This window comes from Aspergillus flavus, chromosome 7, assembly GCF_009017415.1.
Source record: "Aspergillus flavus chromosome 7, complete sequence".
In the NCBI taxonomy this organism is placed as follows: domain Eukaryota; kingdom Fungi; phylum Ascomycota; class Eurotiomycetes; order Eurotiales; family Aspergillaceae; genus Aspergillus; species Aspergillus flavus.
This window is the reverse complement of record NC_092404.1, coordinates 2688413-2711477: the sequence shown is the minus strand read 5'-3', so window position 1 is coordinate 2711477 and position 23065 is coordinate 2688413. Positions and strand designations below refer to the sequence as shown.

General features: G+C 46.0%; 9 protein-coding genes across 9 annotated transcripts; 5 read left to right on the top strand and 4 right to left on the bottom strand.

Annotated features, from left to right (window-relative positions):
* Nucleotides 1–53: 53 nt before the first annotated feature.
* Nucleotides 54–732, top strand: F9C07_13455 (uncharacterized protein; the record flags this gene model as incomplete). Its single annotated transcript, XM_041294942.1, has 2 exons — nucleotides 54–598; nucleotides 669–732. 2 exons carry the CDS (start codon nucleotides 54–56, stop codon nucleotides 730–732), a joined length of 609 nt encoding a protein of 202 aa, XP_041150621.1.
* Nucleotides 733–1534: 802 nt separating this feature from the next.
* On the bottom strand, nucleotides 1535–6145 carry F9C07_2201146 (uncharacterized protein; the record flags this gene model as incomplete). The annotated part of the gene is made up of 5 exons (XM_041294949.2): nucleotides 1535–2421; nucleotides 2483–3086; nucleotides 4701–4928; nucleotides 5028–5997; nucleotides 6090–6145. The coding sequence occupies 5 exons, from the start codon at nucleotides 6143–6145 to the stop codon at nucleotides 1535–1537; spliced, it is 2745 nt and encodes a 914-aa protein (XP_041150620.2).
* A 2331-nt stretch (nucleotides 6146–8476) lies between these two features.
* Nucleotides 8477–8940, bottom strand: F9C07_13457 (cytochrome c oxidase assembly protein cox16, mitochondrial; the record flags this gene model as incomplete). The annotated part of the gene is made up of 2 exons (XM_041294948.1): nucleotides 8477–8557; nucleotides 8617–8940. 2 exons carry the CDS (start codon nucleotides 8938–8940, stop codon nucleotides 8477–8479), a joined length of 405 nt encoding a protein of 134 aa, XP_041150618.1.
* Nucleotides 8941–9089: 149 nt separating this feature from the next.
* Nucleotides 9090–13059, top strand: F9C07_2281192 (nuclear pore complex protein An-Nic96). The gene is made up of 5 exons (XM_041294941.2): nucleotides 9090–9816; nucleotides 9887–10541; nucleotides 10588–11569; nucleotides 11634–12376; nucleotides 12475–13059. The coding sequence occupies exons 1-5, from the start codon at nucleotides 9380–9382 to the stop codon at nucleotides 12799–12801; spliced, it is 3144 nt and encodes a 1047-aa protein (XP_041150617.1). The 5' UTR covers nucleotides 9090–9379; the 3' UTR covers nucleotides 12802–13059.
* F9C07_2146763 (riboflavin-specific deaminase) lies at nucleotides 13060–16665 on the top strand. The gene has a single exon (XM_041287305.2). The coding sequence runs from the start codon at nucleotides 13295–13297 to the stop codon at nucleotides 15206–15208; it is 1914 nt and encodes a 637-aa protein (XP_041150616.2). The 5' UTR covers nucleotides 13060–13294; the 3' UTR covers nucleotides 15209–16665.
* A 367-nt stretch (nucleotides 16666–17032) lies between these two features.
* F9C07_2281190 (putative Ran exchange factor Prp20/Pim1) lies at nucleotides 17033–20374 on the top strand. Its single transcript, XM_041294940.2, has 2 exons — nucleotides 17033–17980; nucleotides 18029–20374. Exons 1-2 carry the CDS (start codon nucleotides 17234–17236, stop codon nucleotides 18851–18853), a joined length of 1572 nt encoding a protein of 523 aa, XP_041150615.1. The 5' UTR covers nucleotides 17033–17233; the 3' UTR covers nucleotides 18854–20374.
* On the bottom strand, nucleotides 19250–20211 carry F9C07_2062246 (chromosome segregation in meiosis protein 3; the record flags this gene model as incomplete). Its single annotated transcript, XM_041294947.1, has 3 exons — nucleotides 19250–19789; nucleotides 19849–19900; nucleotides 19991–20211. The coding sequence occupies 3 exons, from the start codon at nucleotides 20209–20211 to the stop codon at nucleotides 19250–19252; spliced, it is 813 nt and encodes a 270-aa protein (XP_041150614.1).
* A 446-nt stretch (nucleotides 20375–20820) lies between the features above and the next one.
* F9C07_2229935 (putative NADH-ubiquinone oxidoreductase 21 kDa subunit) lies at nucleotides 20821–21615 on the top strand (the record flags this gene model as incomplete). The annotated part of the gene is made up of 5 exons (XM_041294939.1): nucleotides 20821–20880; nucleotides 20937–20953; nucleotides 21004–21209; nucleotides 21267–21469; nucleotides 21532–21615. 5 exons carry the CDS (start codon nucleotides 20821–20823, stop codon nucleotides 21613–21615), a joined length of 570 nt encoding a protein of 189 aa, XP_041150613.1.
* Nucleotides 21616–21655: 40 nt separating this feature from the next.
* On the bottom strand, nucleotides 21656–22799 carry F9C07_13463 (cytidine and deoxycytidylate deaminase zinc-binding domain protein). The gene is made up of 5 exons (XM_071508002.1): nucleotides 22651–22799; nucleotides 22483–22587; nucleotides 22103–22311; nucleotides 21956–22053; nucleotides 21656–21901 (listed from the first exon to the last, which is right to left on the bottom strand). Exons 1-5 carry the CDS (start codon nucleotides 22699–22701, stop codon nucleotides 21840–21842), a joined length of 525 nt encoding a protein of 174 aa, XP_071367104.1. The 5' UTR covers nucleotides 22702–22799; the 3' UTR covers nucleotides 21656–21839.
* Between the last annotated feature and the right edge of the window lie 266 nt (nucleotides 22800–23065).

Genomic DNA, 23065 nt, shown 5'->3' with positions numbered 1-23065 from the left:
TACGTCTACGACCTACTCTACTTCCGCCTCCTACCATCATTGATCTATTCAGCATGCGCCCGTCCACCGTCATAATCTCGATACTTTCTGCCGTCAACTCATACGCTCAGGCTACTACTCCATACCCTTCTCAACGCATCTCTACAGATATTCTCTATTGGCCCATAACATCTTCTGAACCTTCGGTCTTCGCCCGCGTCTCCTACGATCCAACTTCTTTAGAGTCCAACGTGATATCCTACTCACCTCCAAGTGCGGTACAACTTGAGTCACCAACCCTAGTGCGTATCGGCCTATATACCTCCAATGGGATCGACCCCGAACAATGGACCGGGACTCTCACGTCTTGGTCTGCCATCGCAGGAAGTGATGGACAAAGGCCAATGCTTCAGCTTTATCTCGATTCTTCTAATAAAGTTTACCAAGTGGCCCTGACATTATCATTACTCGAGTCTACCGTTGCATCAAACACTACAAGCCCCATTATGAAACTCATCCCTCTCGAAGCTGGACCTCGACCGCATCTTAATCGCCCTGTTGTTGTCAGTCCAGATGGCACAAACCCTGAAGATGTCGCTGAGAAAACATTCTTTCAGAAGTACGCGCTTTGTATATCTTAGATCCACCTTTCTATCAAGAATAGGCTGACATATCTTGCATCCTACCAGGTATTGGTGGGTTTTCCTCCTCATCACATTTCTGGCTATGTCTGGTAGCGGAGAAGAACAATGATTTTTTTTGGCCGGTCCTCCCCACTATTCACTCAGAGTTGCCATTATTTGTCCTGAGAACCTGCCATCAAAGAGGACGAGGGAGAGTGAGAAGAAGTGAGAATGACATACCAAAACTGTCAAAGCATATCAGGAAATACAACGTAAGGTTCTAAGACAAACCCATGTGCAATCTTTGGCACACGTACTGTCTTTAGTAGTAACTTCTATATTCTAGATCTCCGAGCGGTTAGTTGGCTAAGAGTTTCGGAATCTCGAATTTCTCGAAGCGGTCCCCTTAATTCATTGCCTTACACAACAATCTTTGCTGCTACATCATGAGACCGGAGATCAATTAGCCATGCGTTGATTGTAGGTAATCTCTCGTGTGAGAGCGATGGACTTGCGATCATGCATCCCAATATCGCTCCTTTGGCCCGTGACGCTTACATATTGAAAGTTTACCATGTAAATGGAAATAATACACTGCTGCTAGTATGGTGGTCCTTGCCATTATTATCTAAGTACCATAGTGTTTAGCAGGCACCGAAGGTTAGATATTTTTCTACCTCTTAAAGTAGACTGCTTGCCACGTACAGTGCATCGGGGACTAATGTACGGCAGTTGTATTATCTCATCGGGACATGGACTATAGAACTTTCTCTATACCCCAAATGGATATGTTCGATGATACCGCAGCTAACAAATGTGTGCCCTGCTCGTCGATACTCCTATTAGCACTGTAGGATCAGGTACATACAATAGCTTGTTAACCGAGAACTTCAAAAGCCGTGCTGCTTTCCCACAAACCTAGCGTGCTTAGATCACACCGAATCACCCCAAGCGGGTAGCTCTTCGGTATTTCTTTGGCCTCTTCCTAGCGGGCCAAGATTCCAATACATCAACCCTCGGTCTGTAATAGCCAACAATTCGTCCTCCACATCTGTAAAACGTAGTTTGAAGCATACTGCGTATAGTGGGATAACAAGTGGTCGCAGTTCAACCATTGCCGAGCCTGGGGACTGCAGCAAAGATGGGTAATATCCGTTGGAATTTTGTTCGATGAGTGCACTGGGTTGCAATGCCCAGATGTACAAGACATTCCAGTTAGCGACAGCAATCCGTGTGCCATGTTTCGAAGTGGCAACTTTACAGCCGAGGGAATTATTCGAATCCTGAAAGCCCCAAAGTCGTGCAACTACTGTCCAGTTAAGAAAGCGTCGCCCGCGTTCAAGGTTCAGAACATGCCCACAATGTTCAGATGAGCAGAATGCTTCGGATTTCAACAAGCATGCGACGGTCCAATCTTCCGTGCGATGAGTGGCTATTCCGAAGGCAAGGTATTTCCACTGACATCTGGAATGGCCGTTTTCCTCCACTCGCGTTGCATGTGTTCCGTAAAAGGGGATGGCGATTGAGAAGAGAAGACGCAAAGAATCTGAGAACTGCACCAGGGATGAGTTCTGATATAATGTAGGCTGGACCGGGAAAGAATTCATATTAATTCTTTCGATATTTTGGAATGACCTATATAAAGTTTGGGCTCGGTGGTAATAGAGTATTTGGGTTGATCTATCATTGAATGCGAGGTCTATCACAGGTCCTTTCTCACATTCGAAACGGGGACTGGCCAATCTTGCATGGAGGTGTACATCATCATTTTGACGCTGTTTGGTCCAGTCTACAAGGACACAGGAATCATAGGCAATATCTGGAACTTGGTCAAAATCTATCTCTCCTAATGTAGGTAGCAGCAGAACTGGGAAACGAACCTATTGCGCTTGACAGGCTGTGGGCACTAGATGCGCTCTGTGAATTATAAAGCACTACTTCATATTCTTCACTTTCACGGGAATGCTGCCAGGAGATTGCAAAAGTATCTCGGTGGGCAGCGGCAAGAGCCAGAGGCTCATACTCAGCATGGTCCGGAAACGTACAGACGCGAACAGGATCCTGGCGAGACTGGAGGGAATAGCGAATGAGATAGACCTGCCCCCTAGTATAGGTATTAAATGCTTGTTTGATGAACGGGTGCTCTGAGTCTGGGCTTTCTTCAGCTGTAGATGTAAAGCGTTGTAGGACATAGAGGCCATCATCTGCATCAAAGGCTGTCCTTAGAACCTCGACTACTCCTGGTTGAAGTCGTTGTGGTTTCAAGCAAGCTTTAAGCTGAAGCTGGCCATTCTCGGTGCGAAAAAGCTGAATGTCCTCGTGACCTTTATAGACAAGTGCAAAGGTCTGGTGTTCAGAGGGGGCCAGCGATGACGCTTTGACATCAAGGACCAATGACCCAAAGTGGAAACAAGTGCAACTTGCAGTGAACTGGGCACCATACAGTTGCTGGGAAGCGCGTTTTTGAAGCACCCGGAACAATTGCTTTGAGTCGGCAGGTAGAAGATCCTCATTCAGCCCGGGAGTTTGATACAGATGATGCAATAAAATCTCCCGGCAGTTGGAGGCAATGGCATAGAGCGTGCGACAAGAGAAAGCTGCCTGTAGAAAGGCTGTCGTAGTTGAGTATTGAAAAACAAGTTGTATCAATTCTGTAGGGAGTTGTAGAAGCATGGCACCGGTTTCAATGATTCGTTCAGAAGGACCCAAGTAATTGATGATGAAAGAACAAGCTGAAGAATATCTCTAGATTGAAGCTTGCTGGTGGAATCTGGCACTTGCAAATATACGAGCATCTAAGGATGCAGGTCTATTAGACCATGCAGTAAAAGCAGACTAATATGCCGCCTAGAAATGAAGAGGTTCTTTCACTATCAGCACGGATGTGAACAGGATCGAGTGGGCTGTCAGTCAGTCAGGCAGTCGCTGACCGCCAGATATGGCTGCCTGAGCATCCAGTGATTATAATGTTCCACTCCAAATTATCTTTATGGATGAGGGGGAGGCAGCCATTCAGAAGTTAATGATGCCTAGATATATCCAGACCCATACCGCCCTCTTTGTGGACACAAAAATCCAGTTTACCTTAACTTTCTTTTTATTTTTTTTTCTAAGTTATGGTCTTTGGCTTTTCGATTCCGGAGCCTATGTTCTAAATTTGCTCATACTGGGCTTTTCCGTAGTTATAGTTCATTTATCAGAAAAAATCCCATTGCTCTCAAAACAATTTCTACATCAGGTAGCCTTCGTTGTCATTCCATCCGCCTCAGAAATCTCTAGTTTGAACCTGGAAGAGAGTGGCGCGCCCTGTTTCTTCTGCGCACACTGTCGCGAAAGACCATGAATTTGCCATTGCCAGAGGTACAAGTAAATAGCTAAATTCTTTAGCGAATTCTATGATAGACCGAACAAAATTGATCCCTGGAGAAATAAGTAGAAGCGCAAGTCAAGATAACACCCAGGAATGCGTCTAAGTATACATATCATATATGAAGGGAGACCAGACAAGTGTAGATTCTGAACAGCGGGCATAACCAACAAGACCGTGCTTGGCGAGTCAAGTCTGACTCATGAGTGAGGCGACCAGCTGTATTACTAGCACTATGCCAAGCTTTTATTTTCCATCCGAGAGACGAACCACTCTAGAACGCTCTCGTAGCACAGGACGAACTGACTCAAGTTCTGGACCATACTAGGTCTTTGTGTACGAAAGTCAGCTACGGTTTTGGCAATGAGGTCCAGTTTCCCATCGTACACGCAGTCGTGGTCAGAATGATCAACCGTTGGAGAGTTCTGCGAGTGTGCTGTATTCTCTGCGGGTGTTCGCTTCAGCATGTCCAGCACACTATCAACGGTACAGAAGGTCCCCGTACGGCCACACCCCGCACTGCAGTGAACCAACACTGGCCTCCGCCCAGTTGCCCCTACGTCACGACTGGGAGATGCACTTGTGACTTTATCACACTGTTCAATCAGCTTAAGTAGATGGGCAGGTTGTGAGGTGGTGCCAAAATCTGGCCAACATGGATATTGCAACTGCGTTACTTCACGCAGTGGCTGAAATGGAAAAGCCGAATGCGACAAACCAAAATGCCGTACAATGATGTAAGGTTTAGCGGAATCCTCGCTTGTTTTGAATGGAGAACTGACTTCCTGCGAATCTGGAGAATCTATATCGAGGTATTTTTGGGAAAAATTGTTGACTTGAAGAGGCCCATATTTCCCAGACTCCCAATATGGGTGGCACTTAATCTGGCCTCTTTCGAACTCTGCAGTCAACGTAACGACGAGCCTGACATCTTGTTCCCAGATGACACGCCAGAAATCCTGAGACCTCGTAAGCCAAACTAATATCAGGGCTGGCAGAAGGGTTTGCAGAGAACGAGCATAAGAAAGACCGGATACTGGGGAATCGGTGGAACTCACAGTAAATGTATCAGGCACAGGGGCTTGAGTAGCTATGTAGCGTTTAGTGCCATACTCTGCTTTCATAAAGTTTGCATTTACGTAATCACACTCCCCAGGCGGCACATCCTGCAACTTCACTCGGGAGTGGTCAAAAGGATAAATGTCGTTATATCTGTTCTTTGTGCCTTTCTCGATACCTGCGACACGGAACTTCTCCGGGAAAACACCGCCTGCTGAAGTATCGGAAGACTTGTCATAAGTCAGGGCTTGTTTCATGCGTTCTAATTCTTTTTTCTCGAGTTCTAAGAATTTCTCTGAAACGCCACGGCCTTGGTCTGCTGGATCTGTCGCTTCCCGCAGCCAAGGTGGTAGTGACTGCCTCAACGATTCTGTCAGATTCTCGGGTAGCTGGAGAGGGATTTGTCCGACACCACCAAGAAGATCCATGTGCTGCCGGATGTTCCCAAAAAAGGGGATCGTAGGATGTGAGGAATCAGGCAAAGCACAGCCCCCAGCAATTGGGGCAACAGATGGTAGGTCTATATGCATTGAAGTTGGCTTTTTTGATGGTTTTGCAGGCGAACTTTGCTGTTGCAGGAGAGCGGGGAATCGGTTCGAAAATGAGTCGAACCCACCCCTAAGTATCAGCCCGTCCCCATCCCATCCTTCGGTCGTGAACTTTTTCAGCACATTAACTAGAGGCCCCGCATCATTCATGTCAGAAGTCCCTGCATCATAGACAATGATATAACGGCAATATTTCCACCTCGCAAAATTCATCTTGTCCACGTGATTTGTGAAAGTATTTGCCAACTTTTGTGTATCAAACGAAGGACGCTTCAATAAAGTCGTTGGTATGCAAAGATTCAATGATCCCTTAATGCTCCCTTTCGCAAAATGCGCATATGGCCGCACATCTAGCAGCATGACATCATTGGGTGAGGATTCTAGTAACTCAGCACAGCGTTCAACTGCAACGGCGCGACCACTTTCAGAAGTTAGGTTCGTAGAGGTATGAGATCGGTCAGGAATAAAATCCTTTTTCGGCAAGACACGACTTAAAGAGCGTCTGTAGATCACAGACGCTCTGCGTTCGTCAACGGTTGAGCCAGTTCCTGTGTGATTCGCATAATCATGGAGCACAGCCTTCGTGGGTAATAGGTGTGGTTTCGGACTAGGGATTGAAGATTGGGCATAAGAGAGCGTATCACCAGTCTTTCTAGGAGTGGTGGAACTCTCTACGCTGATAGAGAAATAATTAGGACCCGAACGTTCAGGGACTGTATTGCGAGGACTAAGGCTGGAGTTGAGTGGAGACTGATGAGGGTCACACAACGAAAAAATTGCTGCTGAGGTAGGGTGGCCTGTAATTTGTAGGTTTGGTGGCTCCTGAGGCCACGGAGAAGTAGGTGATCTCGGACCCGTCATAGCAGACATATTTCCTTCACATACACAACGTTCTTTCCCTTGCTTTTCCAATAACGCTCGGGTGCTCAAATTAGTTAGAAAGCCCGCTTGCCATCTCGAGATGACTCGAATTTTCTAGTGGGAACACCCAGCAGCCGGGCACTTTCCTGAGGACTTCTCCAACAGAACTAATCAGCCTAGAAGCAATGCACTCTAGTCCCTATCACATTTAACTAGCACCGTGTCCGAGTGCTGTTGATATTTGACAGTAAAGAACACGCTGAATTGCACAACCAGTCTATGCGCAAGGGTTGATATTCTCGATAGATCCAGCAAGTCTTTGATGGGGGCAACGTTGGATAAGGCCAGACGATCTTCCAAAAAAAAAGGTCGAATCACAAGTAGATAAAAACCATCAGTACGGTAAAAGAAAAGGAGAATCTTAGGTTTTCCGGGGCTTAGCAGTCTACCTCGAATACAAGGCGACAAAATTGGGTACTGAAGGTGGATGAAGTTCTGGCCACAGCGGCGGTTGTGGCTCGCATCTCACATAAGGGGGCCCAAAAAATGATCGCACGCTCAACTCCAGACGGAGTTCCTGAGCCAATCGACGTCCTAGAAATAAAAAGTGGGGGAAAGGAGGGGGTTTGGCTGATACACAGTGCCAATCACTGGTCCATTACCATCATTGAGCACGAAGGGGAAACGGGTCAATAAGCGAGAAATTTCAGGTAGGGCGAATGAGTGGTGAAGAAAACTGAAGGAACTAAGACGTTCTCTGGGTATGACGTAGATGGTGGGTAGAAAGAGGGCCGCGAAGCGGCGAAATTGTGCAGAAAAGCCAAAACTCATGAGGCAGGAGGCCGGTCTGGATCTTCTCATCAAGGAACCTGACGAAGGTGGAAGAAAGCGCGGTGGCAACATTATAAACTGTTTTCATTCTTAAATCTGCTCCCTATTATGATTTATCTTGGATCAGTCACCACGGCCATCCGTTAGTTGACTAGTCATAGCAACCAAAATACGAGGAGCATAGGGTTAATTCCCAAATATCTGTCTTCTAATATATTTCTGATGTAGTTAAGAGTTAGGTCGCGTCGGCCATAACTGACGATGTTGTTATTATACAGTATATAGCTGAAAGTATCCTATTATAAATTTTACTGGTCATCATTGTACATACTCCGGAGTACGGTGGCATACTCAGTTGCTCAGGCTGCCGCAGTACAAACATTAACAAATCCCATACCAACCACACAGCGGATAATAAATGAAGTTGAGAAAGGTTGTATTTTTAAATCGTCCAACTTCTTAGAGAAGATCACCGAAGAAGAAAAGAAAAAAAGTTCATATAATGAAGATAATTTGTTTTTGGTTATAAAGTATAGTAGTACGTAGGGACCTAGAATAATATACGCTTTGCAGTTAAATCTACCACAGTTGTGTGGCTTGTGGTTGTTGCAATTTGTTTATTTTCCAAGTCCTCTTTGGATGTGACAACGACATACCAGCCTACTCAATCCTATCTACGCTGATAGTTCTGCAGTCTGGGCATATGTATATATAATAGTGATGAATATTATAAATGAGTGTCATCTTTATTTCTTGGCTTTAGGGGTGGGGAAGACGAGGGGGACAAAATAAAGTGTCAAGGCAATTCAACCCATTAGGTTCACTTTTATGATGTTTTAGTTGTCACCTCTTACAACTACTGGGTAGGTACATAGGGTGGGGGGCTTCCAATTTCAAATAATGCTACGGAGAGAGGCTGCTGACACACGGAGATGCTATAAAAGAAGCGGCAGACTTTTATGTATGGAAACCACCAAATGAGTGCATGCGAAACGGTTGTTATGTGTACATGATAGTTAGGCCCACAAAGGCTGTTTGGCAAGTACAAGAGCAAGTGGGAGAGAGGAAAGAGGGGACTGTATCTATATAGAAACAGAAGCAAACTGATCAGCTGCAGAGCTCTTGTGATGAACAAATGCGGAAACAGCCAACAGGCGAGATAATCAGAATGCTGAATATGTAGTATGATAGTACTCAACAAGGTTAATTCACAATTTCCCATCAGGTTCACCCTTAAATCTTTGCACCCTTTTCTGCTCCCAGTTGTCCAAATCTTTGGCCATGAGCCTCTGCAGAAGTTTGTTAATGGCGTGCCCTTCAATAATGATAGGTTAATAGTTCAACTTACATAGTACTCTTCCCTCTCATCTCCAATTATCCGTCTTCGAGGGTTCCTTTTGATTCCCTCTTCCCCATCTGGCCCTCTCAGCCCTAAATTCATTGCTTCCTCTTGGCTTAATTGCTGCACCTTGCGATCGTACCGTTCATATCTCAGGGCAGCAGCAGGGGTCAAAGCAAATGACCCGGCGACTATTATCATAACAAAGGGGAACCCAAAGAGAAGAAACGGATGCTTGGGCAATCTAGCGCGGTAGGTCTCGCCGATCCGCTCCCCGAGTGAAGACGAAGCTGTTGTAGCACGACGGAACGTTTTGCTTTGGAATACGGGCATTGCCGAAACTAATATGAGAATGTAGGGAAGTCTAGGGACAAGAAGATAGGAAGTGTTGTACTACTCTGCTCTTAATTAAACCTGGATTGTGTTGCTGTAGAAAGAGCTTTTCTTTTTCTTTTTTTAGTGAGCCTAAGGCACACACCATCTGTGGACTTGAGAACTGAGCATTCGGTGAAATAGAAATTCCGGGATAAGCTGGTTTTGGAAATACAGTTCGCGGCAGAGCTGTTTCTAAACATCAAGTGCAAAGGCCTACAACAGAACTACCAAGTCCGATGTCCAAGATTGTCTGGTGTGACTAGAACAGTGAGCATTTTCCTCCATCCACTGGCTTTTGTATAATTCTACCCCACTTTCTTATGAAACAGGGTTCATTCACTAACACCAACACTGTTATGATTGCTAAAAGGTCCTTTTTCTCTATTTTTATTGCTCAATGGCATCCACAAGCTCAAATTCATTATTTGGAGGGGGTGCACTGGGAGCCACCACACAGCCATCGGCCCTCTTTACGACGAATAGCCCTATGAATTCTGTAGGGAATACATTCACTCAGGGTCAATCAACTGGATCACTTTTTAGCGGACAGCCGCAACCCCAGCAACAGTCTAACCCATCTTCAAATCTTGGGCAGAGCCAGATGCAGGCTAATGTAACCCAATCCTCACGGCCTCCTAATCAATCCACGCAGCCAGCGTTTTTCAACAGCTTGTTGGAGCGTGGTAAAAAACGACCACTTTCTACAATAGGGCGAAGCAGCAATTACGAAGAGCTACCTAGTCTTCAATTAGGCCTCGATGATATCCGAAGAAAAGCAAGAGAACTTGGTAATGGTGGAACAAAGGGTCCACAACATATACAGAACAGTAAAGCGTATGTATATTCATCAGATTTAGTATCCCTTCCATGGCTTTACAAAATAACTAATTGTGAATCATAACAGTCACTATCTCCTTGCTGCATCTGGAGTTTCACCAGGACATACTTTGCGGGATCTTAGATCTTTAGACCACCAAGCCTTGGTATCAGGCCCTACGAAAGAACAGGAGAGTTTTGACCCCGACAATCAAAAGTTTTTGCGCAATATACAACAACGCGGCCGCCATGCAATGATTGCAGAGAGTCTTACTCGTATCCATAGAGATTTCGATATATTCTTGGAGGAAAAGGTCGATTTAGATTGGGAAGAGCAACGACGGAGAATTTTCCAGCATTTCGGTCTGGCACAGAAGGATGATAATACCGGTGATGGAAGAGGCGCGTTCGGTCGTTCTATGCGACAGTCGAAACAACAACTTGGTGCCACATCAAGCGACACCGCCCCAGGCGTCACCCATAGGAGTGTCTTTGGGCGCTCTGGTATGGAGAAATCAGTTATTGGTGTACCCGGCACTGGAACGGCGAGCCGTCGATTCTTTGAAGCCCCGATAGAACGAAGCGAGGCATCCGGGACTCAGTCTTCAGATCTTCATTTCTTACGGGAAAAGATGGGCCGCTATGCGGATAAGGTTCAATTGTTAAACTCCGCTAGACTCCAAGCACATACTTTCCCTATCCTCCACGAATTCTCCGAAGTTGAAAGCCATGTCGGAGGCGATGTAAGTTGACTTGATTGGAATTTATATTCTCAGCTGACAGCATAAGGTTCCCCGGCAACTCTTTGACGCTTACCATGCGCTGATAAGCATTGTCCAAGAAACTCCAAACATTGTAAACACGTCAGATCCGGGTGCATTGAAGGAACGCCAATTTTCTGAGGATTATCTGGAAGAAGCACCGGCCTCGCGCCGTGCTATTAGCTTGAGGAAGAGGATTGTGGATGGGTCCAGGACGTTTCTCGAGAATCTATTCTATAATGAAGTTGAAAGTGTGATTGCTAAAAACCCTCGAGAAGCGCAGCTTGGTGGAATACCAACTGTGATCAATAAGATTCGCGCCTATATTCGACTTAGAGCGGTGAGGAAGGATCTCGCTCCCGACGGGACAGAGTTGCAAATGGTTGGTCAAGATTATTGCTGGATCCTCATATTCTATCTTCTCCGGTGTGGGTTCATTACTGAGGCTGCAGAATATGTTAGCCAAGATCCTGGGTTCCGGTCATTGGATCATAAATTCGTGACTTATATGACAACTTACGCACAGAATAGACGTTTACCAAGGGACCTACAGCAAAAAATCAACGGTGAGTATCAACAACGATCACGCAATGCTCCTGATAATACTGTCGATCCTTATCGGATGGCTTGTTACAAGATTATCGGACGCTGTGACCTTAGTCGCCGACGCTTGGAAGGTGTAAACCAAAGTGTTGAAGACTGGATGTGGTTGCAGTTCAGCTTGGCTAGAGAAGATGATCGTGTTGAAGAGGTTGCAGGAGATGTTTTTGGGCTGGAGGATATACAGACAGATATTGCTGAAATCGGGCAGCGAGTTTTCGGGAAGGGCCAAGAGGGACCTGGCGGCTATGGAACTTTTTTCCTCCTACAAATCCTGGGAGGAATGTTTGAACAAGCTGTCTCCTACCTCGGTTCTTACGCCCCAGTCAGCGCTGTGCACTTTGCAATTGCTTTGGCCTACTATGGCCTTTTGCGCGTATCTGATTTTTACACTTCAGGTGAAGAAATTCGTAAGTAACATTGGCCTTCGCTTTTCTCTGCCCTGGCTGCATATGGATTTTCTAACAGAAGCAGTATCATTCACTGTGAAACAATATCCACAGATCAACTTCGGCTATCTCGTCATACAATACACAAAGGAATTCCGTACCGGACTCGTGGAGGCAGCAATTGATTACTTCTCCTTGCTTTGCCTTAACGCCGACCTTCCAGGATCCTTAGGAAAGTCTCAAGCCTCGGTGTGTCACGAAGCATTGCGCGAATATATCTTGGAGACCCGGGAATTCGCCAGGTTGCTTGGGGATGTACGTTCCGATGGAACCAGAGTCAAGGGGCTAATCGAACAACGGATTGGCTTGATCAAGTTGGTAGATCAAGAGGAGTTTTTGAAAACCATAACTGTGCAAGCGGCAGCTGTGGCTGATGACAAGGGCTTAATCACGGATGCCGTCCTCTTGTACCATCTCGCTGAAGACTACGATCGTGTGATTGATATCATCAACAGAGCACTGTCTGATTCTGTGGCTGTCGAACTGGGGGGTCCTTCCTTGAAGCTGCAGCCATTACAACCACGGACAAAACAGCAGGATGCCCAAGCCTCTGGGCAAGAGGCTCTTAGGGAACCTGGCAGTAGCCTCAGCTTGACGGCAGTGGAAGACCCAGTGGCTCTGGCAAGAAACATTATAAGTATTTACAATATGAATGCTCTGTACTACCAACGAATCCGCCCAGTCAATCGTGATGCATGTGGTTTGTTGCTTCAAATGATGGAAGCCAAAGCTGAGGTTGAAGCAGGAAAATGGACTCCAGCTCTGGATGTAAGTACCATCATCCATGACAAATTGAAGGACTCTTGCTCTTTTCTACTTTCTTTCCTTTGCCCTCTAGGCTTTTGTCTCTAACAGTGTTGTTGCAGGCCATCAATGCCTTGAATATCCTTCCTCTTCGGGCTAGAGGCTCGGTGCCCTATATCCGAAGCGCAGCTCAAGCATTCTCATCATTTCCCACAATGATCTCTCGCAACATTGGGCATGTGGTAATGTGGAGCATCACATGTATTGGCCATGAAAGAGAACGACTGCGCTCTGGAACATACGAAAATGAAATCAGACAAAGCCTAGCTGATGAGTTACTGGTAATGGCCAAAGATCTTATGATCTTTTCTGGCATGGTGAAGTATAAATTGCCACCCAGAGTCTACGAGACGCTTGCCCGTGCTGGCGCAGAAATCGGGGCATATTAAATGTTTTCCACTAGGTAGTTGTTATGCAGAGTATGCTTGGTGTTACCTAACTTACTACTATCGTTCCTCGTACGAGCTGTGTGCGGATTGGTCAGAATCATGATGTGTGCAAATTGTAGGTAGTGTTGGTGCTATATAGACATCTACTCGGATGGACCTCGGAGGGTAAACTTATAGGCGGACTTTTTCCGCGCCGGGGTCGTCGAGGTTGCGCCAAGGATTCCTTGGGCGGATAGGTCAATGCGATGCAGACCGACACCTAACGTTTAGCATAGAAGATCGCTGAACGGGGCAATTGCAAACTAAGAAGAAACGTCGAGCCTACCTATATTTCTCCAGTTCTTAAACCTACCACTGATGTATGTATCTATACCATTGATTAATCATGAATTGAAATCATTGCCAACCGATGTGGGACCCTCCAAACCGAGGTTTTGTACATGCACCTCAGGACAGTCTTTGACTACTAGGGACCAATTTCTAAGCACCCGACATGGGCCATGACTATTCGGACGTGTCAACCACGAGCGCAAATTCATTATCCTCCAAATCTGACGCATATCCCTTACAAAATGAAACTACTGTACTGGCAACGCCTACCCTGGAGTCAATATCGGAAAAAACGATGGAGGCGAGCAATCACCATCACACTGCAACGCACAATCCCGGCAGTCAAACAAGCTCACTAGAGTCTGGAGATGGCTCAAGGCCCCACGTTGCTTCAAATTTTCATGAAACTATGGCAGCTGAGAATGAGACCACTTTACGACACGCTGGATCAAGTGAGTCGAATGGCAATTGTGCCACTGCTGGCCCCTCGGAGGATGCGGGCACTCCAACTAGTTACAACCTTATAAACAACCCGCCAAACCTCGCAAGAATACGACAAGTGATGTTTGAGTGCAAAGATCCAATCGAGATTAGCCTCGAGGAATTTGAAACATACTGGCCATACATCGATAATGTGTGGGTTAAGCAAAGGTCCAACTCCAGCAAAGAAGGCCACTGCACAACGGACTACTATATGTGTCGTCTACGACGCCCAACACATCGCACATCCGAGACTCGACCTCTACCAGAGGGTAAGCGTCCTCGGAAAAAGAGGGTACGTGAGGGTGGTATCTGCAACTTTCAGATTAAAGTTGTGCGCTTCGAAGGAGCCTATTCCACGGTGACTATCGCAAGAACACCTGGAAGCAGCCCTATACACTCGCATGACCTTGATTACATTGACAAAGTAAAGCGTAATTCGGGGCTTATGGAATTTGCTCGCAAAGAGGCCATTAAAGGGTATTTGCCTTCGTCTATATACACGAAGTTCCAGGAAGAACCTGAGAAGCTTATCGAAGCAGGGGGGAAATTCTGCACTGTCACGGACGTCCGCAATGTCTCTGCGAAATGGAGAATACAAAACCCGGAAGTTAAACTCATATCCCATGATGGATATGAATACCAGAAGGGCCATGGCATTGTGAGGATAAGGGTTACTGATGGTAACTGTAAAGCACCAACCAATCCAACACCACCAAAAACGTATCAGGATTCTCCCCTACCGCCAGACACGCTCCTGTTCCCTCAGTTTCCTTTAGATTTTCTCGAACCCTATCTCCCAAAATATGACGAGAGACGTCAGTTTCCGCACGTTACTTTGTCATATGCATCATCCATGGATTCCAAAATATCACTGCTCCCAGGAATGCAGACAGTGCTTTCTGGGCCGGAGGCAAAATTGATGACGCATTACCTAAGGTCACGCCATGATGCTATTTTGATAGGTGTCGGGACTGTGCTGGCTGATAACCCGGGCTTGAATTGTAGGCTGGAAGGTGCAGGAGGGTTTGGCGGTCTTGGGCGAATGTGGCAACCGCGGCCGGTCATAATCGACCCGACAGGGCGATGGCCCGTTCATCCCGAATGCAGAATGCTGCGGACAGCGGTTGAAGGGAAAGGCAAGGCACCATGGGTGGTTGTATCACCAGGGGCCCAAATCCACCCTCAGAAATTGATGATGCTGAAAGGGTACGGAGGTGACTTTCTCCGAATTGTGGAGTATAATCAAAATTGGCGTTTGCGCTGGGAAGCCATTTTACGCGCCTTGGCGTCGGAGGGGGTCAAAAGTGTGATGATTGAAGGTGGTGGGACTGTGTTGAGCGAGCTGTTGAACCCCGAATATACGGAATTTATTGACTCTATCATTGTAACTGTCGCGCCGACATATCTGGGCAGTGGCGGGGTGCCAGTAAGTCCGGATTCAAAGCGTGATGAACAAGGAAAGCCCAATGCTGCCCTCAACCCGAGGGAGGTGAAATGGGTGCCGCTCGGGCAAAATGTTATAATGTGTGGAAGAATCCGTGCTGTGACCACTATCCAAGCTGTTGAATCCAATACTCACAGCCCAGGGTCGTGACACCTATGGACCTATGCTTGCATGGGATCACCCTAAAGAAAGACTTACCTCGGGTGTTAATACAACTACTGGCTACCTATAGTCGTTTAGAACACTTGTACAGTAATAGATGTTAGGAGCAAGGTTTCAACCTCATGGGATAATGATTATGATACTAATGATTAACTATGTTTGTACGAACTCATGAGCTATGCACAATTTTCCAAGTCTCCATGAAACTTGCTACCAATATATGGATGAGTCAACGCCCCAAGCTTATATAGACTACTCAGTGGTTTGCTGGGAACTGCTCACGTCTATGTAGGTACAGACTAATAGATACAAGATCCCTGCTCGAAAAAAAAAAGGCCCTGATGGGTAATTGGTTAAACTGGGTTAGGTCAAAGAAGCAGGGGTTTTAGTTGAGGTATCGAATTTATATTTAAGCCAGGTGCATGCTAGGCAACGTTCTGACAAAAGGATTTATTGTTAGGAAGACCGGAAATCATTAGTTTAGATGTTCACCGAATAGAACCCATGAGCTAGCCAATAGTTGCGAGACTGATTATATAGATCTCGTCGAAAGTCTTCGCTGCCTAGAAACTCAAGTATCAAATGTTAGAGTCTGAGCGTATAGAAATAGAGATTATCTTAGTCGTTAATCTGAAACTACTTTTTAATCTGGTACTGGGATCAGATATGGCACACTATAGTAGCTGGGGACTTTCTAGGGAGGTTACCTTATGTGTTCTTCATGCATTGCTTATGTGGATTGAGAGCGACAGCTACATACAGTCTATCTGGAAAAGAAGACCTTTTTAGCCCAATACCCTTGAGAATACTATCTGCCAGGTAGCCGATACACAATGGCGACGAATGACTCGAAATATAAGTAGAGATATTCCCTGGTGCAGCTTGTTAAATGAGGTGGGTTTCTAAACTAGCCAAGATCTACTGTGTAGTGGCTCCGTGTTACATCATAATATTTTGATGGACTTACACTTCTCAAGAAATCTAATATACGTATCCTATAAGATTATAGTATGTTCTAATAGTGAAGTATCATGATTTTTTCCCCCTCTCTCTTCTTTTCTTTTCTCTTTTCTCCCTTTTCTCTTGAAAATATACAATGCTTGCTACGTTTCTATTCGCTGGGCAATTAGAGAAAAGGGGGAAAAAAAAAAAGAAGAACCTAAAATTATATACAAACAATTGCCTACCATCACTTGACTTTATCCAGTAATAGTAGTCAGTCTATTATTACAAAATTACATAAACCCAGATCGAAGTTAGACTTGCTGAGTAGACCATCAATGTGGAAACATTGTACTGTAAGCACAGTATCTGTAGTAGTTGTACATTCCTAGCATGGGAACTATCCTCAGCGCTGAATAGGAGTGGCTTACTCGATGGCAATAGTACTTTTATCACATATACACATGCATATATATATCTTCATTATTCCTTAAGTTTTCCCTTTTAAGGGGGGGGGGGGGGGGGGGGGGGGGAGAGAGAGAGGAAAAAAGCGAGTAAAACGGAAAGAGAAGCAACCACTGGACAGCCCTTCCAAAGAACATATGGGGATCTGTTCATCGAGGATGGGAAAAAGGGGTCAAAGTGGAACAACCTTCTTGAATTTTTGAACTGTTGCCCGCATCGTACAATTTAATGAATTTCAGTGGCAGTCAACCCACACAGTCAACCGCAATGAGAACCGAGCCAAATCCCTCATGAGTGGTGTGGTTCAGAGTAAACAAGAAATTCCCGATCATCGGAATAACAACAACTCGGGTTTAGCGCATAGATGGCATTTTTCTCTTTTCTGTTTTTACCCTAAGTAGCAGTAGCAACAATAACAACAACAAGAGTAAACTTAGGGTCCTGTCGCGTTTCTATTTTTCTCTAGTGCCGGCTCTACTTTTGTACCTATACTTTACCTTCCCCCCAATTAAGACATTTCTCTCTTCCTTCGCCATATATTACCTTGGTTATATATTCTCTTCTCCCCTTACATATTCACTCATTTTCCTCACCTAAACTCAAAGGATGCCGCCTAAAAAGAGCACGTCCAAAGCTTCTGCGAAGCCATCCAAAAGCACCACAAATACAAATAAGGCTTCTGCCACAAAAACTGCAGCAAAGGAACGGCCTGCGAAAGCTAGCGCATCCAAGTCTAAAGGCGGCGATGCGCGCACAAAGACTACTAAAGCTGCGCGCACAACAGCCCCCAAACGTAAAGCTGAAGCTGTTGAGGAGCCTATTCGCGAAATCAAAAAGGCACGCGTTGTCGAACCTCGTGTTACAAAGCAAAAGCCGAAAGTGGTTATCAACCATGCCCCGACGACTCGACTTAATGTTTACGTTTGTGGTGAAGGCAGCTCAGGTGAACTTGGCCTTGGACCGGAAAGGAATGCCGTCGATGTAAAGCGGCCACGTCTTAATCCTTACCTGTCAGCAGATAAGGTTGGTGTAGTGCAGGTCGCTGTTGGTGGTATGCATTGCGTCGCTCTCACCCATGATAACAAGATCCTTACCTGGGGTGTGAATGACCAAGGTGCGCTTGGAAGGGATACTACGTGGGATGGAGGCTACAAAGAGGTTGAAGATAACAAGAGTGATGCCGACTCAGACTCAGATGATGATCCGGCTCTCAACCCATACGAGTCAACCCCAACTGCTATTCCCTCTGATACTTTCCCTGAAAGTACTGTTTTCGTTGAAGTTGCTGCCGGGGATAGCTCGAGTTTCGCCCTCACAGAAGACGGCCAAGTATACGGCTGGGGCACGTTCAGAGTAAGTTATTTGCTCATTTTTGTAGACCTTAACTGACTTGGAGCTTAGAGTAACGATGGTATCTTGGGATTCGATAGTACTCATACAGTCCAACCGACTCCAACTTTAATTCCCTCGCTGAAGAAGATAAAGCATCTGGTATGCGGCGATAACCATGCCCTCGCCTTGGATGAGAGGGGTGCTGTCTTCTCCTGGGGGTCCGGTCAACAGAACCAGTTAGGACGTCGCATTATCGAGCGAAATCGATTGAACGGCCTTCAGCCACGTGAATTTGGCCTGCCCAAGAACATTATACATGTCGGGAGTGGCGCGTTCCATTCATTTGCTGTCCATCAATCCGGGAAGGTTTATGCTTGGGGCCTGAATAGTTTTGGAGAGACGGGTATTCAGGCGGGTGCTGGTGGTGACGAGGCTGCTATTGTTCATCCTACTATTGTTGACTCATTGTCAGGGAAAAATATTAGTCAAGTTTGTGGTGGTGCTCATCACTCGATTGCTGTTGCTGATGGCGAGCAATGCCTCGTATGGGGTCGGTTAGATGGTTTCCAGACAGGTTTGAAAGTCGATACACTTCCTGAGGAAGCCGTTATCAAAGATGAACGTGGGCGACCCCGGATCTTGATCGAACCTACCCCTGTTCCAGGAATTAAAGCAAGCACTGTCGCAGCTGGATCGGATCATTCGATCGCTATTGATACTGATGGCCGTCCTTGGTCTTGGGGCTTCTCCGCCACCTATCAGACAGGCCAAGGCACTTCGGATGATATTGAGGTGGCAACAATTGTCGAAAACACTGCTGTTCGTGGAAAAAAGCTCAACTGGGCCGGCGCAGGTGGACAGTTTTCAGTATTCACTGAGCCAGTGGCCCTGTGAGATAGTCGATTGTGCCCATAACCCCCGAGAGGTGCTAAACGTCTACCCATTGAGTCATACACACAGCATGTAGTGATATCGGGAAGCTATGGCGTCTTGCGTAACCAACCCCTTTGCTCTATATCACCGTCTCTTCCCCGCATCCCCAGCCAAACTCTTCGGTGCTCTCTTTTCAAGTCGTGTCTAATAAGCAACTCTTTACTACTGTCAAATCTCAGATTCTTTATATTCTCCTTTTATTAGTTACCTGTAGCACGTTAAGAATTGTGGCATATCCTATGTGCGCATGAATTTACCGGCCTCCATGACACGAAGCGCTATTCCTAGATAGAGATTCAATATCGCTAGGACCCTGTTGTGCAGTTTTGTCGCTTGACGATTAAAGAACGGTGCAGCTCATGTCGGAGTTAAGATGTTGAATTCTTCCATGGCCTCCATTCCATCAAGGTCGGCGTCCAAATCAGTAAAGGTCGAGAGACTCTTAGCTGTAGCTTCATCGCACTGCTGCTCCCTCAAAAGGATTTCTAATTCGTCACCGTCTTCAGGAACGTCTCGTGTGATCGCACGGTGGTTGTTGCTATCATGAGGCATGAATAACCCCTGAGCAGGGACATCTGATTGCTCGGTCGATAGTTCCTTATCGATTTTGCCATGCCCAACGCTATGAGATGAAAATACGTGCGCATCGACAGCATGATGACTTTTAGTAGTTACCGCAACCGGCAAGCTCGACCCGTCTGCTTGTAAATCTTGTCCTGTGTCATCCATCCGGGCTCTTGGCTTCTCCTCTTCTATCCATTCTCTGCGCATAACCTGTAGGCGTTTATGATGGCCGAGTTTTTCGATGATAGTTAGACCATCAGCGAACTTTGCACGAGGGAAGAGATCATCAAGCCACAATTGATAGAACTGTAATAAGCGGGCCACGTCAGAAAACTAGTAGTAAGAAGATTAGCTCGTGCAAATATGATAGCAAGAGCCGATATGTATCAAACCTCATGACCCTTTCCTTTGAACTTCAACTTCTGTTTGGCCGTGCGACGTAACCTAGGTATCCCAGCTTGGGACAGTAACCTTATAGTGGAGTGCAGTTAGATCACTTCTAGTTGCCATTTTTGACTGAGTGGCCCAACTCACCGTGTTTCGTCTAGTTTAGCGACTGGCTGTCGTTTTCTAGCAACCTTGACTTCCTCATCAAGCCCAAGACCTAACCCAGAATCGCCTGTGGGTGCATTTATACTTGACGCGGTTGGCGCGCGCTGTAATAACTCATCCAAGCCGACATCGTAGTCAAAGAGATCGTTCGCAGTTTGCGACTGCAAGCCTTGTTGTATATCCAAATGACTGTCTTGTTCCATTGTATAAGTTTAGCGGAAACAATTTTTTTTCTTCAGTCGAAGAGGTATTAGCATGCCGTGATGCATTCCCACGCGCGTGGACATCGAGACGCGTTCAATGGCCAGGCTGTTCAACGGCGTATGTACGCACTTAATTAGCCATGTGAACAATACTGTATGTAACGGTACAAAGGTACTGAAAATAACACCCTGGTGGATCTTAGGTATACCTAGACATACATAACTTTACATTATACGGGCAATAGCTGGGAGTTCAAATGTGTATAGCCTTACGCTATTCGGGTTTTACTATGACCCTAATCCTAGATAATGGAATATTATAGCAGTACTCCGTAGGTCCAGCCCACCTCAACTACGTACACCCAAGGCTTCGAAGTTTCGAAGTAGAGTAGTAATCAGCTATGCTAATTGGTGACACGGACTGACCGATGATTTGTCCCAAGTTATCAATGCTTTTCCTTAGTAAGCCAAAGCAGTATCACTAGTCTAAAAGCGGAAAAGCCCCATTCTTGGCACAACTTGTGCTCTCCGAGTTCACCTCCGTCGTAACCAAAGCCGTCTTTAACAGTACGACCACTACAGGCTTGCTTCACATTCGACTTGGTCACAATGGCCACTGATTTCAAGACGGTTCTTGCCCCTCCAAAACGGGCTAATTCCGACTATCCGGTGCGAGAGCTCCCCCAATGTAGGATGAATGAACGATTGCTAACTATGGTTTGCAGTTGATTGATTCCGACCCGTAGGATTGCTGAAATCATAGAATAATTAACAAGTGCTCACTGCTTCCAGGCACCTGCGACGAGTTTTTGGATATGCGAGACCTTCTGATTATGCTATTGCTGGCGGAGCAGCTGCCGCTTCGCCACTAGCATTCTGGGCCATGGAAAGGGTGAGCCCATCTCATGTTGGTAGAGGAGGTTTCGCCCCTGTGATGCGGCTAGCAACAGCAATCGGCCTTATTGGAGGTCTCCATGTGCTCTACCAAAGATCTTGCAGTATGTCAATTGCCGCGTTCATCTACGGTGGGGAGCATTGGCTTACATGACTATCAGATCGCTTCTATGGTTTCACCGAGAATTCGAGGGAAGTTGAGATGGATACAAGAGAAATGGTTGACAAGGTCAAGAGAGGTGAATCTCTGTATGGCACCTCGAAGGTGTCTGCTTATCTGCAAGGAGTCGCGGCCAGGAACTCGCGGTATTCAGAGTTATTCATTCATGTTCTTCCCTGGTTCAACATTGTAAATCATGATCAGGTAGGGCTTTCCCATTCCTGTTCTGCCATATTCCTTTTGTTCACGGGCTAACTTCTATAAAGCATGGCGTGGACACAGCTAAGTACTATCAGCAAGCTGAGCGTGAGCTCGAAGCCGAGCGTTTGGCGAAGGCTGGTTCTGCGTGAAAATATGATTGGTATGGATCATCAAGTTGAGCCGTAACTTGCGGGATCTGGTATATTTATTCTTTAGGTTTGATGTGGATAACATAAGCATACGAGAACTTTCTCATTTTACCTCTAAACCACATGGTAGTGATAGGTTTTTCCACAGTGCCGGTGGCATCCCCATAGTGATTTCGATGGCCTTCCGAGTCCTGTTGCCTCTTAAGGCCATAAAGTTGTAGCCCTCAGGCGTCATCCTCAAATCTTGTATTTAGCTCTCTGTTTTTCTTGGGGCGAGGCTTGGGTGCTACCATATAGTCAATAAATGCTCGAGTTCTTAACAACGCAGACAATCACTTGCCTTTCTCGTTCTCTTGAATATAAAACCTTCGAAGTAGCATTACGGCTTCTTTACTGAACAACCCACCATAGACTGGGTAAGGTGGGTCTATTGAGAAACTAATGTGTGTTAGGAATTCAGTAGAGTCAAGACTGGAGAGTGACGAACTCGGTGTGTAGTGAGAGAATGCTTCCCGTGCCTCCAAAACGTTCATTACTGCAGCCAAAATACACAGCCTGTATTCGGTACTGTCTCAAAGCAGAAGCACACATAACGCATGGTTCGACCGTGACATAGAGTTTTGTTGAACGAAGTAAGGACTTGGGATAATTCCTGAGCATCCGCTCGAGAGCAATAAACTCTGCATGTCTTGTACCCTGATGAGATAAGTCAGGACACTCAGTTCTACATTTGACTTTCACAATAATGTTGAAAGGCCCGTCTCCCTATGGTTGGAAAATAAAGGCGAGGTTCGCTTTGCTAGTACAGTGCACACTCAAATCTGCTTCCTCGCACGAATGTACTTTCATGACAGTTGGGCAACATACATTCATCGACCTGTTTGTGTCGTTCATTCCAGAACTGACTATTTGGTTGTCATACACTAAGACACATCCAACCGGAGTTTCACCTGTCTCAAGAGCTTTTTCTCCCTAAAGAATGTGAGCCCCGCTTGACTTGCTTAGTATTATGTACAAAGCCGGGGCCGGCATTACCATCAACAAAGCTTGCTTCATGAAGTAAGCGTGTCTCGAGTCTTCCTCCATAGCCGGCAGACTATTATCCGCTGTCGAGCTCAATGAAGCTGAGTTTTCGTGAGTACCTGAGATCCCAGCTCACGAGTCCCTGGGTCCACAGTTTCTGCTCCAGGTAACGGGAATAATAAATGCGCTAATTTGATATTTATTGTACAGGGCCGCTCCCTGATAGATAACGTCAGTCTCCCGAGGAGCGAACATATACCAAATATCAATAAATGTATGCTTGACGTTGTCGTGGATGTAACTCTAACCTACTTCTAGGATTGCATTGAGAAACGTTGTGGCTTAGTGCACTCGAAGTTGCTTTCAAGAAGATAAAGGTAAATCAGTATATAGAAGGAGACGTAAGTGCATACTCTGTAGAAGTTTG

What these genes read in the sequence shown, in the direction of transcription:
- F9C07_2281192 (XM_041294941.2), top strand. Translation starts at nt 9,380, where the DNA reads ATGGCATCCACAAGCTCAAATTCATTATTTGGAGGGGGTGCACTGGGA. An exon ending in CATATACAGAACAGTAAAGC is followed by an intron (nt 9,817 to 9,886) that starts GTATGTATATTC and finishes GAATCATAACAG; the next exon opens with TCACTATCTCCTTGCTGCAT. An exon ending in CACTTCAGGTGAAGAAATTC is followed by an intron (nt 11,570 to 11,633) that starts GTAAGTAACATT and finishes TAACAGAAGCAG; the next exon opens with TATCATTCACTGTGAAACAA.
- F9C07_2146763 (XM_041287305.2), top strand. Translation starts at nt 13,295, where the DNA reads ATGGGCCATGACTATTCGGACGTGTCAACCACGAGCGCAAATTCATTA.
- F9C07_2281190 (XM_041294940.2), top strand. Translation starts at nt 17,234, where the DNA reads ATGCCGCCTAAAAAGAGCACGTCCAAAGCTTCTGCGAAGCCATCCAAA. An exon ending in ACGGCTGGGGCACGTTCAGA is followed by an intron (nt 17,981 to 18,028) that starts GTAAGTTATTTG and finishes CTTGGAGCTTAG; the next exon opens with AGTAACGATGGTATCTTGGG.
- F9C07_13463 (XM_071508002.1), bottom strand. Translation starts at nt 22,701, where the DNA reads ATGGAGGAAGACTCGAGACACGCTTACTTCATGAAGCAAGCTTTGTTG. An exon ending in ACACAAACAGGTCGATGAAT is followed by an intron (nt 22,312 to 22,482) that starts GTATGTTGCCCA and finishes TTATCTCATCAG; the next exon opens with GGTACAAGACATGCAGAGTT. An exon ending in ATTCTCTCACTACACACCGA is followed by an intron (nt 22,054 to 22,102) that starts GTTCGTCACTCT and finishes AACACACATTAG; the next exon opens with TTTCTCAATAGACCCACCTT.